Source organism: Cryptomeria japonica, chromosome 10, assembly GCF_030272615.1.
Source record: "Cryptomeria japonica chromosome 10, Sugi_1.0, whole genome shotgun sequence".
Lineage (NCBI taxonomy): Eukaryota > Viridiplantae > Streptophyta > Pinopsida > Cupressales > Cupressaceae > Cryptomeria > Cryptomeria japonica.
This window is the reverse complement of record NC_081414.1, coordinates 139,717,305-139,736,103: the sequence shown is the minus strand read 5'-3', so window position 1 is coordinate 139,736,103 and position 18,799 is coordinate 139,717,305. Positions and strand designations below refer to the sequence as shown.

Here is an 18,799-nt window from a genome sequence, read left to right as displayed (position 1 = left end):
AAATAGAATCTTCCTAATTCTTAAATCCCAAAAAGAGGACAATATTTCAAAATCTTTTCATGTTGCGCCACTAGCAAGACATTTAAGATACTACAAGACCTACAGGAGAATTAGAGAAAAGTTCTCATGGAAGAACCTAAAGGAGAATATCCTCAAACATATCAAAGAATGGATGACCTATTTTATCACCTTATCAACAAACTCTAAACCTATTCTAAGCACTAATGCTCATCTATTGGATTAAAGGAAAATAAACCTTTCAGATTTGAGATTAGAGGATGAAACCCATTTGGATTCTTGATTTGGAGATTGCCTTTGTGTTGAAGGTTATGTATTATTATATTTTTTATATTTTCAATTATTTTATTATGTATGTTATGAATGCAAATCTACTTTGACATATGTAAATGTATTTTTAATATAGACATACACATTTATTTTCTCTATTTCAAATTTTAGATCTAAATATTTCATATAAAAAGTAGTCATGAACATTTTGAATCTAAATATTTTCATATAAATATTCAATTAAGATTTTAAAAAACACAAATATCTATACCTTACACATTGTACAATATAAAACCCTAATTTCCATTTTATTCTTACGAAAGCAACATGATGCAACATTAAAAAAAAAAAAAAAAAAACCTCAACTTTGTATTTCTAGGATAGGTACCACTAGATAGAATAGATCTTAGTCACAGAAATGACAACCTATCAACATGGAGAAGGGTTAAGCATGTGCATATCGATTTCACTATTTCAATATAGATATACTTTCCTCCCAATCCTTTTCTCCCAAGCATTGAAATTCACGTTCCCAATCATCATGCAGACTGGTGTTGTAGATTTCTTCTATTGTTTGTTCATCTACTACAAAACTCTTTACTTGTTGCAGGTTGCTCTCTCTAGGATACATTTAGTTCAACTCATTTGTCAGCTTTCCTTCGAGATCTTGGTCTCCGAAATTCTTTGCCAAATCTAGTGAAGGTAAAAGAAGATTTTCATGGGGAGAAGTCATTTCGTTGGAAAACAATGTCTTCTTAGATGTATTCACTTTATTCTCTGCAGAATGTTGGGAATGAAGAAATTGGTGGCCAATTAAACTGGGCATGCAAAAAGGAGGACGTTGTACAATAACTTGCATGGAAGGAGATTCAGTCTCAACACAATTAATCGTCGTTGTACTGTCAACAAACTCAAGATCACTATCTGCCATCAATTCTTCCACGAACAACTCACACCATGATTTGGAGGTGTTGATATTTTTTGCAGCATCACCAGGAAATCTGAAGGCTTGATTAACTGAGAGAGGATAAGGAGTACTTTTACTTTCATTAACGCCTGCAATTCTCACATCAGTTGTTTTCAAAGGAATGTGAAGATTTTCTAGATGAGAAGTAGATTTGATAGAATTGATTTTTTGGTGATTGGGAGCGATAGATTCAGCGTTTGCCAGCTTTCTACTCAGATGAGTATTCCAGTAATTCTTGATTTCATTGTCTGTTCGGCCAGGCAATCGACCAGCTATTAGTGACCACCTGAAAACAGACGTGATAAGGATCCATTGAAAACTACAATATGTTAAAAAGAAATATGTAAATGCAAGGAGTTCGTAAGGTCTATTGTTATTTAAAATATTGTTTCTGAAATCAATTCTGCATGTTTCATGTTTTGAATTACATTCAGCATCATCATAAGATAGTTACTATTTTCTATCTTCTTTTCAATGATGGATCACAGAGTATGATTCAAAATATAATTATCTTTTTTTTTATGATGAATCTATGAATGATCTTCTTAATGATGCAATAGTAAGTGATTCAACATATAACTATCCTCTTTCTGATGATGAATCTCTGAGTGTGATCCAAAACATTGATTACAAAATATACATAATTAATTCCAGAAACAAAAGAACATTTCGGATAACACCTAATAATCCATCATCACAAAGAGGATATTGACTATCCTCTTTTTAATGATAGAGTGTTATGTGTGATTCAAAACATAACTAATATCTTTCTAATGATGAATATCCAAGAGCGATCCAAAACATTGATTGAATAGTATGCACAGTTGATTCTAGAAGCAAAATAATGTTTTGGATTGCACTTAAAACATCCATCATCATAAAGAAGATATAATCTATCATCTTCTTGATAATGGATCAGTGTGTGTTATTCAAAACATAATTATCCTCTTTCTAATGATGAATCTCTGAGTGTCATCCAAAACATCAATTAAAAAGTGGCATAATTTGTTCCAAAAACAATCTTTTATATTCTACATGGACAATGAAAAACTAATGTCAATTGAGTCTACTATTAGATCACTCGATATAAAAAGCCCTCACATTATCCCTGCGCTATGATTGATGTGTCCAATCTTGAATGTTGTTCAAATGAACCAACTAAGATTCAAACCTAATCTATCATCAATCCAAATATGACTTATTTTCAACACCTAAAACTACAAAAAAAAAATAGTAAATTGTATGGTTGATACCTATTTCCAAGGAGTCGATGCAGTCTAATAATGAGCTCTTCCTCATCCTGGGAAATGTTTCCACGCTTAATATGAGGACGTAGATAATTCAGCCAACGCAATCTGCAACTTTTCCCACACCGTTTTAGGCCTGCAACACACATAAGCAAACTTTCTTCTCAATAAAACAAACATTTCATATTGCATCTCAAATGGATTATGTGGTAAAATAGCACAAATTCACATCTTCACCTGCTTTTTGTGGGAGAGAGTTCCATCCACAATCTCCATGAACTTTGATATATTCAGACAAAAGCAAATCTTCTTGGGCAGTCCAGGCCCGGCGGTTGAGGTTTTTATAGCAAGGACCCCTAACCATAATGATCAAATTCAAAGCAATATACAAGGAATGCTTCTAATGATAATGCTTATCTCAAGATAAGCTTATACTTATAAATATCTAACCAATATAGTAATAGTAAGATGTGGGGTTGTATTTAAACAAATGTTTAAACTCTAGTCTAATATAACAATTGTCAGACCTTTCACTAGCAATCATCCATCAGATGGTCAAATCTTTTGTCCTTGAAGAACTTTAACTGGGCAATTTTCTTAGGAAACAATTCAATAATGTCTACTGATGGCTATGGAAGTGCACTTTGATTGGGTAATTTGCTTTTTTCTGGATGAAGCAAAATTATATTCCATATCAGTCACTCTGGAAGTTTTGCTGTTAAAATAGAAATTCTAAACTAATACTTCAAAATAATTTCTAATAGGAGTGCCATCATCGAATTCTCTTCTTCTAATTAGGTTGATTACTACGTTAATATTTTTTTTAAGTAAAATTAGTTGTATTAGTGATGTAATGATCACCCAATTGGTTGTATTAGTGATGTAATGATTACCTATTGGGTGACGAAATTAGCCGTTTAATTATACAGTTTCACTTGTTATATTATATGTGTGAATCCAGAGAAAAATGATCTTCATGCATCACGATCAAGAAAACTATTTCGACTAGTACGCCGAATAGACTAAAGTCGGTGGGGAATCTTTCGTTTGGACGTGCCGACGATCTTTTTTGGTGGGTTTCGTTTAATACGCTCATTAATATATATTGAATGAATCATTCCAAAAAATGGTTGGTCACATTTTTTTTATTTTTACATGAAATGCTTACAACGTTTTTTTGGTATTTTAGAGAAAGGCATCACGTTTTTTTTGTATTTTAGAGAAAGGTATCACATCTTAGATTACTGTTAATCTAGGGTGTATATATAGTGAAAGATGACAAACTGTTAATGAAACTTTTTTGTTTTTACATAAAATGTTTATAATTTTATTTTTTTATTGTAGAAAAAGACATCACATCTTAGATTATTGTTAATCTAGGGTATGTCTAGAGAAAGATGACAAACCATTAAGGCAATCAATTAGTCTTCAAAATTGAGAGTTTGTGATTGACAAAGGTAAATGAGAGGTTAGCCTAGATTTTTTATATTGTTGATTTGATTATGTGAAAGCTTATTGATTGAATGTTAAATTTTGATATCAAATATTAGGTAAGAATTTGTTAACATTGTATTCATGATGCCTATTTTATTTGTGGGCATGATATTAAATAATCTAGTATTTATGGAAGTGTGTTTCTTTTATCTCATCAAAATTATATATTTCTTGTCATGACATCCTCAAATCTACATACCTATGAATGATATGTTTTCAGGAATCAGTGTGGCCTCTAATAATATTATACTATATTCTTAGTATAATATTAAATCTATTAATTTAAGTTTACTTAGGATAATAAGACAATTATTTCTCTCACCTAAGTAGCTAATAAAAATATGTGTCACCTTTGATTTGGGATCATCAAGTGCTATTACTTCCTCATCAATTTTTAATTGATGGAAGTTAGGTAACATCTTTGTCTAATGAATGGCCACCTTTGCCTCACTTGATTGAGTTAACTAGTCATTGTGGAAACAAGGGATCAAGAATCATTTCCTTAAGCATGATCTATTTCTCTGCCTTCTTAAATTTATTCCTAATCCAAGTCATCTTGAACAAAAATATTCTTGTTCAAATATAATAACACAATCTATAGACTAATGTTTTAATGTTATTGAGGATATTCTACATTTCATAGATCATAATGATTACCATTTCAATGTTTGACCATAATTAGGCCACTATATAGAGATCTTGAACCTTCATTTGAATATGGTATCCATTAAAAGGACCTTGTAGATATGGATAATATTAAAATAACTACTATTCATCTTCTTAATGCCCCATCTATAAGTATTCATACGCATATTGCGAATGTGAGAAGATGATGGGATGATTAGTGTAGTCATCTAAGTTGCCAAGTTATAAAAACATTGCACTAAGAAACCACTATCTCTTTTTTATTCTATAGTGTCCAAAGCTTTCTCATTAAAAGAATCCAAGGATTATTTTTAGCAATATCATTCTTGCCTGCCATATTTACTTTACTATGATGCCTACTTGTTAGATATCTTGTTTCAAATTGTTGAATCCCAAATATTAGATTTTGGAGGAAAATTTTGGGGACCTAGTTTTCTTCTTTGATGATAGTTCTCTAGTACTACATCACAAGCTTCTCAAATGCATGTTATTTCTCATCTTTAACATTACTTTTAGATGTTCCTTTCTACACTTATACCTAGGACTCTTAAGTAGAGATTAACGCCATTTAGCATAAACACATAAAACAATAGCATGTTCTAAAGTTTATGATTCTTCCCACATATTTCTTCATGGATTGGGAAGACCACCCACATGCACATATGGACCTATCTCTTCCTAAGAGACAAAATAATGTTTGATGAAAGTATATGTGCATTGACACAAATTGTCCATCACTTTTTAGTGTAGGAGAAAACACATTGGAAGGGATACCTATTCTTTCCAAATGTTTTCTCTCTACTAGGGTTTTCTCTCTTTTTATTTTGGGGTATAATTTTTCATCAATAAATAGTATGGTTTCATTAATAGGACCCAATTATATTCTCCCCAAGTTGTAGTTAAGGGAGTTTTGGGTGTAATATTATTTTTCACCCTAGATAGTACTATATACAATGTAATATTACACCTATTTATAGCTTTACTTAATATAATTTAGAATGTTTATTTTCCCTTGCCTATGTGGCTAATAAAAACATGGTTCTCCCTTGATTTGAGGTCATCAAGTGCCACCATATCATTGTTAATTATTGATTGATGAGAGTTAGACATCACATCTATCTAATCAACGGTAATCTATATCTCACTTTATTGAGTTGACTCATCTCTTGATTGGGAATTAATTCATGACATGTTGGACATTTTAAATCCTAAATAACTCATCCAATATACCTATTTATTTATATGTTACTAATGCTATATTGTTACTTAATTAATTCATGTAATTTATGTTCAATCGATCATAATATAGAATGTCATTATTCTTATTTCTATGCTGTGGCTAATTCATAAACATTATGTCCTAAATTATTTCTATTCATTGTAAAATATAAATATTACACTTCACCTAATATAGTAGTATATACCTTACATGTCTTTTTTACCTATACCTACTAAGTTTACTTAGGATGATAATTAAAATAAGTGAAAGAACATACACACTATTATTTACATGATTATCATGACATGTGAAATTGAATTTTCCATAACCAAGGTAGCCCATCTACCTACATTAATAAAAAATATCATTTTTTTTAAAGCAAGGGAGAGGTGCTAAGTTATTTCACACGATCTATCTTGTATGATACATCAACAATATCCATTTATAGGAGAAAAACTAGATTCTATAATTTATGGTTATCTTTGTCACTAATTTATTTCTAATATCTAATATTAACCTTCCTTTTAAAGTAATTTATAAAACATTAAAATACTGTAGTATTTATTTTATATTATTCTTAGGAAAAAATTGTTATAATTTTTCATTGTGTTTGGACTCATTTTAGTAAGTTTTTTCTTTAGCAATGACAAATGTACACTTGACATGATTTCTACTAATATTTGGTTCACTACTCAATATGTACAACCATCTTCATTTATATCCATTACTAAGAACTATAATTGTCATTCAATTTTCCCATTTTGTCCCTAGGTTAGATCCATAAATAATTTACATAAGTGATATAAGTCACTGATGTGATGGTGAAAATGAACCTTAAACTTTAAAATTTAAAATTCAAACTAACTTGAGTTTGATCTTTTACCCTACACTTATTTATTATGTAATGACATGAAGCACGTGACACTTTTACTTGCATCTTTGAAATTGTATTGAATTATTCATTTAAAACGTCTAGAGAATATATAAATTAATCATCTCTTTTACACATCAAGTACCTTAAAAAGAATTATATAGTGGCATCAATGTTATATCAACATTGAAAGGCATACTACATGACTATTTGATGTCTTTAATTATTGCCCAAAGTTGTTGACTCCAAATCTCTATGAGATTTGACACATGAGAACTTAGTTATCTCTATTATGTGTAAATTCTAAACCACATAACCATTTTTTTAGTGTAATTTTAAATGAAAAGACATATAGATTCTAAATTTAAAAATATTACAAATGAAATTTGCATAAAAGGATCTACTACAATTGTAGGATCATTTTCATTGTCGTATGAAACAAAAATTCACACTTGTGAAAGTGATATAGATATAAAAACAAAAATTCTAATGATTCTAATGCATTCTTGAATAGAATGTTTTATATCAAATTAAAAGCTAAATAATTTATTTTATATATCTAAATTTTTAATATTGAATACTATATTTTTAACAATCCGAACTCATAGAATTAAATAATTATTTATTCAATCAAAATATTTATTAATCTCTTAAAAGAAATGACTCCTCTTCACACAAAAAAAAACAAAAAAAAAACCTATATTTTTTAAGAGCTCAAGATTAAATTTTGTGTATTTACCATTTCCATGATGGATTTAAAGCTTTAAACAACATTACTATATTGTAACTTGACTCACTCAAAACTTTGTGAGGTATTTGAGACGTCCCTTGTCATATGTAGCTTAGCCTAATTTGTTAAGGAAGCTTATAATCGAAGTCAATACAATTTCCATTTCAAAAATTGCACCACAACAAGCATCAAAATTCATTGACCTAAAAACTCTCTGCAGGTGTGGATTTTCTACTTGCGTAAAATCATTTATTAAGAAACCAACTAATTTGTGGGTTTCCATCTGTAACCTTTAAAATTCACCCACCCAGCAGTTATTGTATATTTCTTCAATCCCTTGCTCATCACATACTGTAAAACTCCATTGTTGTTGCACGTTACTCTCAAGATCATCATGTTCTTGTTTCAGAACATTCATCATACCCTCTTTGAACTCTTCCACTCTGAAATTCATGGAAAAATGAACTGGAGAGAATAGATTACAGTCAGGAGAATTCAGTAACCCAAGAGAATCTGAAGAACTTTGTCCATTGATTTCCAGGGAAGAATCAGCAAATTTGTAGCCGACAAATTGTAGATCATGGTCTGTAGTCGATTCATCCACCAGCAAATCATGCCATGAGTTGGAGTCCCTTATGACTTGTGAATCAATCATGAAGCCTTGATTGCTGAGGCCTTTTGCAACTCTCACTGCAGTTGCTTTCACAGGAATGACTTCTGACATATTTTGATCCTCTGGGCAAGATGGAGATTTGAATTTGGTGTTCAGTTTTTCTGTTTTGTTTGCAGTAGACCCATTGTTGTGCAGCTTCTTGCTCAGACGAGTGTTCCAGTAATTCTTGATTTGGTTGTCTGTCCGACCAGGTAGTCGACCAGCTATCAGTGACCACCTGAAGGGATAGAATGGAAAGTTTAAACCACAGTCATAAGCAAAATGCAAATGGAAATGTATATTTTTAACAAGAAATAGTTAATGTTTTGTTTTTGGATTTTATTGTGTAGGCTTTTGTTTGCATGCAAACAAAAGTATAAGTATATGCAGTGGAATTCAGAAACAAAGCTGTAAATTTAATGAATTGTGGAAATTTAATCTTTTCGAAGAAATAGTTAAATCAAACCGGTTGCCAAGGAGTCCATGCATTCTAATAATGAGCTCCTCTTCGTCTTGAGAAATGTTTCCACGATTAATATGAGGATGGAGATAATTCAACCAACGCAATCTGCAACTCTTGCCACATCGCTTGAGCCCTGCAAAGCATATTACCAAGCTTCTAATTGATTAACAGCTTTGGGGCTATCATGTTTATAGGCATAATTAATGTAGAGAGGCATTCTCTAATAGCAGCAAGGTGGAATGTAATAACATGAATTCTTTAACAAAAATTTTTACTTGACAGTTTATTTATACATCAAAATAGTAATATTGAATAGTTTCAATTCGATATCTTTTGATGTGTTTTTGGATAGATGTATTTAAGATATCTATATTAGTTGTAGTGGTAACAATAGAATTTTAATTGAAGGTCTACAAATTCTTGGTAATTGTATTCATATTTATAGACAGACACATTTAAGAAAAGAAAAATATTTGAAAAATAAATAAGAATTACAAGACTGCTAATTGATAAATTCTTCCTCAACGTATTCATATTTATAGACTAAATACATAATTAATTTAAAGTTATGTTGTACAACAGCTGTTTGATATATATTAGGTGAGGTGAGCAGTGGTGAGCAGTGGTAAGCAGCTGTTTTGACAGATTATCTGTGCCTAACACATCTACAATCAATTTATTCGAACAGTAATAAAGTAAATAAGTAACAATAATATAATTATTTTATTTTGTTGGTATCACTGCATATGATCTGAAATGTTTAAGGAAAAATTATAATAATTAAATCTAAAAATATTGATAATCATTTTCATGAATTGTGAAGAGCTCATACATATTATGTAAAACATCCATTGCATTTAATTCTATATACATTTATACAGAAACCAAAGAAACAAACATAAATATCTTAAATATATCTAACAGAAGAAAAAGAATGAAAACATTACAGATACTTTTGAAGTCAACTGCATATATTTTTCATCAACATTTTGAATCATACTAATCGATCTTCAAAATACTTAAAATCAACGCTCATAGACTGTAGAAAACTCATACTTACCATCACAAATATACAGTAAACATCTAGATACCTTAATATTATTAAATATATTTAAGATATCTATACTAATCTAACTGAAACTTTACCATTAGTATATCAATTCACCTGCTTTTTGTGGGAGAGATCTCCATCCACCATCGCCATGAATTGCTATGTATTCACTCAAGATCATATCTTCCTCAGCAGTCCAGGCCCCACGATTGAGGTCTGCATCTTTGGAACAGCAAGGAGCCCTACCCATATTGATTATAATCAAACCATCCAATCTGAATGTTTCCACTTATCTTTCCTCACTACAGGATCATCATCATATATATAGCCAATGTATGAAGCTGCGGCATGGTTTAACACTCCTCTCCTTCAACGCATTGATGGAGGTGATGTTTTTACTGGGCAATACTTTATATTTTTCGTGAGATAAACGATTTTCAATATGGGTTGTTGAGCATGGAAAATTTGAGCACCCATACAAAAGAATTAAACAAAAGTAGGAAAACATTACCATCATGATTGTATATTTAATAATTCTCATTCTTAGCAAATTAGCCGCCGGCGTGAAAGCCAAGCATAATAATGCAACTACCATTCTTCTTTTTGGTGTATACCTTTCGTTGAATACTGAAACACAATATAAATTACAATACCACGTCATTGTAATTAATGTCCACCTTGTGACGTTTACAGTGAGAAAATTGTCTTTCTTCAAATGCCACGCACCTTTTCTCCTTCGCATCACAGGTTAAAAAAGTCATACTGCTCATAAATGAATACATAAATATCAATATATAGAATCTCCCTTTGTGAACAACGTTGGGAAGATTATTTGCCCCACTATATTGAATTACAACCTTAAAATTGCATCATGGTGATAATGACATTGCAGAGCCTCCAATCATGATAACTAAACTTAGATTATTCAATTGTAAAAAGCAATTCTATTAATAATTTGCAGTCACCCTCGGTGTAGGTCCACTGTTCGATTCCATATAAGTTCAGAGTTTTACTGCTAAGTTACACGGATGTGTATCAGCTATTCAATTATAGATGTTGGTTTTACTTGTACGAATGTGCATGGAAGCCAAGAATAAGTAAATGCTCCCAATTTGACACAATAATATAAGTTTTAAGGAATAGGGATAAAGATTAATAAACATTTTGATCCAATATTAGATAAAGCAGATAGTAAATGAAATGAGAAGTTAAAAAGTGTTCAGTTTCTTGGTGAGAGAATATCGTTGATGTGATTAGTTTGAATTATAGATGTGTCTCATCATCATTATTTATTTGTGAATATTAGAATTAATTTGTTATTTTTAAAGTAAGCGAGCCTCTTGATCTTATATGACAATTGAATATGGTCATACCTAAGATTCTATTTAGGGCTTTCGTAGTTCTATCTAAAGACACCTAAAATTTGCACAACTAATTAAATGAATTTTATTTATTTAATCATCATTTATTTGCCTATTAATTAGACTAAGGTTTAATTAATATCCATATTCTTCCAATTAGCCTATTAATCAAATTAAAGATTTGATTAAAATCCTTTTCTTCTAAAATAAATCTTTTATTTTATCTAAAAATGCCTATTTCCCTCAACTTGCATTCTCCTACATTTTTTCCATTAGCATGCTAATATTCTTGTAGAACCCCTCTAATTCCTCATTAACTAGCCTAATTCCTCTAATCATGTTACATCCCTAAATTTGCGGGAGTCACTTCTCCAAATTTGGGGAAAGTCTTCAAAATATGTTGAAGACTCTACCTTCTTCAACAAATTAACTTGTTGAGTCTTCCAAACTTGTAAGGTTATCTAACTTTCAACAAGTTAACCTCCAAAGTCTTCAAAGAGCATTTAATGCCTCTTACAAGACATCATCCTAGCCCATGATAGTTGTCCCTTTGGCCATCCCTCAACTTTGCCCAAGAATTTACCTCTTGGACAATGGCATGCTCCATTGGATAATTATCCAATTATGTCATCTCTTGAGGTTATCCCTAATGCTTGTTTAGCATCCTCTCAAACCATCTCAGGGTGACATTTGTCAACTTGGGATTGGATTGAATCCCCCTCATGGATTGATAACTTTCAATCCTAGCCCCTATTAAGATTGCTCAATATTGACCATCCATTTCTCTATTTTCTCTATAAATAGGGCCCATTTCTTCAATCTTAGCATCCATCATCTTTTGCATCCATATTATAGTTGTTTTGTTGTGCAGGTTATCAAGGAGCTCCAGTTGTTCATCCTCAAGCATCTAGGCCATCCTGATTGCATCATAGTTTAGATTATATCAAGCTTTAGATTATCATTTAGCTTAATTTCATATCAATTCCATAGCATTCTCATATCTCATCTCCATATTAGCTTAATTACATCACTTAATCTTTCAATTTGAAAATACACCTCCATCTTGCATATCATATCAATAGTTTTTAATCTAATCAATAGGATCTTAGTTGCATCCATTTTGATCCTAGATCATTCTTCAATCTCGTTCTTTAGGTTGTCATCTTAAAGATCAAGTTCTCTTCAAAGTTGAGAGCCACCTTGAATCTTGAAGATCCTTGGAGATAGAGGACCATGAGACAGTTTTGAGCAATTTGATTTGATGAACATGTTTTCTTCATTTAGATTTTTTGATGTAATATTTCATGGGTACATTTGATATTTTCTTGTTGTCTTGCAAGCCTCCAACAAATCAGGTGCACATTTTTGGCGCCCACCATGGGGTTAGACCCCTAAATTTATCAAATTTCTAACATTTTTGTACAAGTCCAACCAAAAAAATCTTTCAGAATATTTTAGCACATACATTGTACGTTGTAGCGCATTTGGTCTCTGTTATAGCACATTTGATCTCTGTTATAGTGCATACGATCACTGTTATAGTGCATTTTAAGTATGGCGCAATGCATTTGCATCTTCTATCTTTTTCCGATTCTGGACAATTTAGCGCATTTGCAGTGTCTTCTAATACATTTGCATTACATTGTAGCGCATTCACTCTCTATTTTAGTGCATTTGCACTCTGTAATATCATATTTGTCACATAGGCAAAAATTTTGTAATCTCGTTTGGCAAATTAGGCTTGTCTAGACCACCAAGTGATTGGGATTTTCACTAACTTCTTTTTTTGCAGGTTTCTAACAAATTGTTGGAGTTTGAAGGAGTTAAATTAGGATTTTTTATTTCTTTCTAACTTTTTCAAAGTTGGGTAAAAAGAATTCACATTTCCTTTTAGGTAAAAAGAACCTTTCAATTTCGTGTTGGTGCTCTAATATAAATCAAACTTGTCTTTTGGGTTCTAAAAAGAGCATCACTTGCAAAGGTAAAAGGAATCACAAATTAAACTTTGTTTCTTCCAAGTTATGAGCAAAAACAGCTCAATTTGGGCTTAAAAAGAACAACAAATCTTTCATTTCTTGAAAAGGTAAAATTCACAATAAATCTTTATTTGCAAGTTAAAAAGAACAATCAACTTGTTCTATTTTACAAATTGATTTACTTTATAGCAACGTGCTTTCATTTTGTTGACCAATATTTCATCTTCCTAGTTAGAAAACAATTTCTATGTGGGACTAAAATAAACACCATGTTTTATTGGAGCAACATCTCCTATTAAGAATTAGAAAATAATTTCTTTGAAAAGGTAAAAAGAACATTGTATGCTTTGTCTTGAGTGGTAGGTAAATGCTCTCCCCTTAATTGGGTGACTAAAAAGCCAAACCCACTCTTTTCATGCTTTATTTACTTTCAAGCATTTAAAACCTTTAGAGGGCCTTCCTTCCCAAAGCCTTGAGGAGGCTAGTGAGAAGGGTACGACCCAGGTGAGAAACAACTAAAGCCAAGTTTACCAACCCACTATAATCAAATGTGGAGGCTGATGAAAATCCCCTCCAATAGAAGTGTGTATTTGATAGCCTTCCCCTAGTATCCTTGTGATGCGAAAATCCTTTGTTCTAAAGGTTGGGAAGCCTCTTAATTGAGTTTATCATTTGCCTCACTGAATGGAACCTTTATTAAGAACTATAGAAGTAGAAACCTTGAGCCGAGTTAGTTGCCATACATTGACAATATCATAGTGCAAGGGTGGGGAAGAATCTTCCCCCAAGATCACTTGCCATACATCTCCCTAGATAACTACCCAATTGAGGAGAAATCAACTTTGGGTTAATTTCTAGATAAAGGAAAAAAAAATGGGCACCCCTTAGGAGGTGATACGACTGTTTGAGCTAAAGGAGTATCGAGTTGTGGGCTATGATATTGTTGATGACCCTTGAATAAAGAGTCTACTTGGTGTGTCTTATTTGTATCCAAACTAGTGAAAACATCGAGGATTTGAACACATCCTCAAAGAGCATACACTAAATGTTTAGCATTAGGATGACCATTGTCTTCATGTGTGCTATGTATTCTTGTCACAAATGATCAAACATCTTACAAAGTATCAATCAACAAATCAAAAAAAAAAAATCAGTTCAAACAAAGGAATCATAGAGTGGAGAAGTTTACAAATCAAACAAAGAACCTTTTGAGGTGGTTATTAACTTTTCAACTATCTTTAGGAAAGACTTTCATATAACAAGATTAGGGGAGCATCAAACCAAGTGATCAAGAGTTTATCATCCAACTATCTCAATGACAACAATACCTAGCTAGGTATTCAAGTTAGTCAAATCAAGTTTCCATATCGGAAGACTTTATCCATATCATTTTACGTGCTTTGTCACAGAGGCCTATCGAACAAACCCTCTATTCGACTTAGTAAGATTGATTATCTAAAATGAAGTATCCATCAAGTCAACATCAACCTATCCAAATTGAAACTTTGATCACTCATGTCACCATCCCTTGTCGCTTGAAAAAGAAGAAGCCTACTCAAAGGAAATGATTCCTAGCCTAAATCAAGATCAATATATCATGGCTCTCCAATCTAATCCCATTTTTTTATCAAGATCCCACCTATCAATAATCTTATGATGATCCCCTAAGATTTTGGTATTCCATCCACGATGATCCCCTTTTATCTCAAGAGTAGAGTCCCATTCAACATCCACCTCCTAAGCAAGAGCATGATATCCCTTCCATCTCCTTCACTAATCTAGTTAAAAATCAAGAGAAAAGAACAAACTCAATTGATCATACTCCAAGTCAAGATCAAGATCAAGGGATCCTTTCATCCTCCAAATCCATTTTAGGTCCTTTCATTCCAAAGTCAAACTCTCCATCCCTTCCATCCATCTTGGGTCCTTACCTCCCTCCATCCACCAATCCATCACCTCAAATGATCCATAAGAAAGATCAACAAAGGAACACACCTTTGAACTTCTTTCAACCATCTATCTAAACATCTTTCCAAAACTATTCTTCCATCATTTCCTTTATCTATTTTGGGTCCTTATGTCCCAAAATTCAATTTTCCTCCATCTCTTCATCACTTCTCAACTTGTGTACCAACAATCATCTTGAATACATTCACATATATCCTCTCACAAATCTTCAAACATTCTATCTATTATCAAACACCTCTTTTCTATCCTTTCATCCTTTTCATTCAATCCTTTGCATTAATTCATCATTTGTGAAATAGACATTTGTGTCATTTTGTCACATGATTGCCCATGCTCGAATCTCATGTTCAGTCCTTTTCTGAGATATCTATTCACGAAATGTTTCAGAATTTGAGGTTGTTCCTCTTTAACATTTTCTTTTGGTTGGGATACACACTCAATATAGAAAAAGAACCACTTATCGTATCTTGGTACCAACATCTTTTGATTACTATATCTCATACACTTAATCAATTGCTCTAAATCATTGTGATCTCTTAGTCGAAGATATGGCTAGTGAAAAATCTAAAATCTTTCTTTAGCACCATTGTAATTATCAAACCCATGTAAGTTTCATTACTTAGAAGCCAATGCAATCAAAATAAGAAAAGAAAAAGAATTATCAAAAGATCAAAAGAATGAGCAAGAAAAGAAATATGAAGAAAAGAAAAGAAAACACAATGAAATGAAATATCAAAATTCTTGGCTATGGGAACATGTGAGTAACTCCATCGGGGCTATGGATGCTTGCCTAGAAATGGAGCAATATTTGTGATATTACAGTGATAACTTCATCGGAGCGATGGATACTTGCTAGAAACAAGGCTCTATCCAAGATTCTTTTGAAGTTAGGGTAACTCATGTAGCTAGCCATGTTGGATTCTGAAGAGTACAATGATCGTATGAGTCAGAATAAACCCACTTGCACACACATGGGTAATCAAAGACTAAATACCTTGATCCAGTTTGGGATTCTTCTTCCCTTTTGAATATGCTTCCTATTTTCTAGACATGTTTGGTTGAATTTTCTAGAGGTTCTAAGTGTGAGTTGGGTCTTTATCTTTGAAAAGTTCAGGAACACTTATTCGGGTGGTGCTAGATGTTGTGACAATATTACATATTGCCTTTTTGCAAATGTAGACCTCTATGTTTGGGAGAAAAGTTCATCCATTCTATTTTTCATACTATATCTCCCATTATCCTTCCTCCGATATACATTACCCTATTTTAATTCATCACTATCTGTAGCATCGTAAATTATACACCCTTGCTAGGGTGGTACAATTCCACACTTGGGTTAGCACCCAACATAGTGTGTTTTGCATACTGCATTTCTAATCTCCTTTAATCATTTAATTAATTAATTTAATTAAATGTAAATTTATATTTCATCACTGCACACATTATAAATTTTGGCCTTTTACCCTAAGTGTGCCCCTTTTCATTTTATTCCTTCAATAAATCATTTAATCATAAACCCTAAGTATGTCCTATTTCAACCTTTAAGCCCTGATTTAAAATATCAAAACATCTCAGAATCAGCTATAACTTTAGGATTTGCTCTAATATCATCATATCTAACGACACTGAAAATTTGGTGAAAAGTTGGTAGGACTGGGTGCACTTTGCACCTAGTCCCCAACATTTTTCCTGAAATTTCGGGAGCATAATTCTATGATATTATAATGCTTAACCCCAAGGAATTGGCTGGAAATTCAAGTCCTAGGTCGGCCTAAAGATTACATTAATATCTAGGGTTTCATACATAAGAGCTCTCTTTCTTCGTTTGAAGGGATCAAATCTAAGAGGAATCAAATCTAGAAAGAAGCTTTTGGAGCGATTACAAAGAACCTTCTATGTAGTCAAAGATAAGATCTTTTAGAGTATTCAACAACATTAAACAACACCTATCAGCAATCATCAAGCATTCTTTCATCCATCGGGGGCTTTTGAAGATGTAGGAAAGCAATAGGAGATCCACCGACTGAAGATTGGCTTGTACCTCTCCGTTGGGGTTGGGTATGATTTCATGTTGTTTCCATGTCCTTGTATGAGCTTCATTATATCAATTTTATTTACATTCGTGCTTTATATTACTTTTCATCATTAATTTAGAGCATTTACTTTGTCAATTATAAGCATTTAGGGTTGCTCTAGATTGCTTGCATTCATCTTAGGATCTTGCACACACACAAAATTCTTGCACACACTATTTTACTATACAAATCAGATATTTGTTGAGGTGGAAATCACCACAAAAGGGGTTTGACTAAGGCAAAACCCCATATAGCCACCCAAAACCCTATTTTTCAACTATAGGTGTAGATTTGGGATCTAAGCGTCGTTGCGAATTTCAGGACCAACAGAGCACATAGAGATAGTTGCAGGGCTTAGATTTCAGAAAAAACCCTTGGGATAGGGGCATGGCACCCTTGTCCTCCCATTTTTAGGAAGAATTTCATAGGACAGTAGCTCAGATTCTAGCTTGTCAGGTACAGCTTCCAATCTGCAGAATCAGGATATGGGCCTAGCACTCCTGTCCTAAACATTTTGGCTCAGATTTCTAGCATAGGTACACCTCTAAATTTGTCTCTTAATTTGTACTTTTCAGCAGTATATTAGTTATTCTCAATTCTGCATTTCCAGATTAGGGTTGTTTGTGTATACTTGTATTCTAGGTTAAATCATTCAAATCTGCATTTTGCATCACTTCTTCCCCTCATTTGCAGCAAAGGAATAGAAACCCTAAGAGGTAATTGGTGCAATGACACCTCTTCAACAAGAAAATCATGGATTTGAGGATGAAGACAAGGATCATACTTTTTTTCTAAGTGTCTTGTGTTTATGTAAGCTTCATGTATTCAATAAAGACCCCACAATGTAAACCAATGTCACTGATTAGGCAACTTGATAAGCCAATTGGGACAATGTGGTCAATAGGGGTAGTAGGATTTTTTTTTGTGTGATTGATAGGTTTGTAGGATGCATTAGTGGTGTTTGGTTGTTCCAAGTTGTGTGGATCCCAAACTTGTAGTGTTTGACAAATTTTATGCAAAAATGCAACTATTGAAAATGCAACTTTTGAGAGAAAAAGTGCAACTTTTCAAAATGCAGTTGATGTAAGATTTTCAACAGCTCCAACCTCCTCCAAATTTGGTTGGTAACTATTGGAGAGGGTATTAATCCTTGTGGACATGATTCCTAAGGTTGGAGAGGTTGTGGTTTGAATTTTTGATACAATAAGACACAAACAAAATTGAGTTTTTTCCAGAAATTTTGAGTTTGCAGAGATTGTATGTCCTTGTATGGATTTAATTGAGAAAAAAAAATCATGGAGTAGTTGGAGGGTTGAAACAGATTTCTTTTGGTGGTGTTATGAGGCTTTGATCATTTCTGATTAGGGACAACCCTTCATTTTTTTGACTGTAACTTGGAAAGTAAGGGTTTGGCTAGGGTTTTAGCCAAAAATGGTCATATCTTACATTCTTTCCATCTAGAAGCTTCTTACTTTGGTGGAGTGCAGGGTTGGGTAGTGTATTCTAGGGTTTTCATGGGTTTTTTTAGGGGAGACTTGGTTGTGAGGAGAAAGAGGTAAATCTAGGTAGGCATCTCCATGTGACTACCTTAAGAAAAATTAGGAAAGTCATCATAAAACTTTGTAACGGTGGATTATAGGCATGCAAACCTAGAATTAGAGGTTATTCACCATCCCCCACATGATCATGAAGTTGATTTTACATTTTGGATTCAAGAAATGGTAGTTGCTTTGTAAAATAGGCCTATGTTGGCATTTTGGATATGTTGATATGGTTTTGTCATTGATGTCAA

General features: G+C 32.5%; 2 protein-coding genes across 2 annotated transcripts; both read right to left on the bottom strand.

Annotated features, from left to right (window-relative positions):
- Nucleotides 1-919: 919 nt before the first annotated feature.
- LOC131027140 (transcription factor MYB3-like) lies at nt 920-2,866 on the bottom strand. The gene is made up of 3 exons (XM_057957131.2): nt 2,740-2,866; nt 2,509-2,638; nt 920-1,541 (listed from the first exon to the last, which is right to left on the bottom strand). Exons 1-3 carry the CDS (start codon nt 2,864-2,866, stop codon nt 920-922), a joined length of 879 nt encoding a protein of 292 aa, XP_057813114.2.
- Nucleotides 2,867-7,478: 4,612 nt separating this feature from the next.
- LOC131027152 (transcription factor MYB1) lies at nt 7,479-9,979 on the bottom strand. The gene is made up of 3 exons (XM_057957139.2): nt 9,742-9,979; nt 8,580-8,709; nt 7,479-8,351 (listed from the first exon to the last, which is right to left on the bottom strand). The coding sequence occupies exons 1-3, from the start codon at nt 9,875-9,877 to the stop codon at nt 7,754-7,756; spliced, it is 864 nt and encodes a 287-aa protein (XP_057813122.2). The 5' UTR covers nt 9,878-9,979; the 3' UTR covers nt 7,479-7,753.
- Between the last annotated feature and the right edge of the window lie 8,820 nt (nt 9,980-18,799).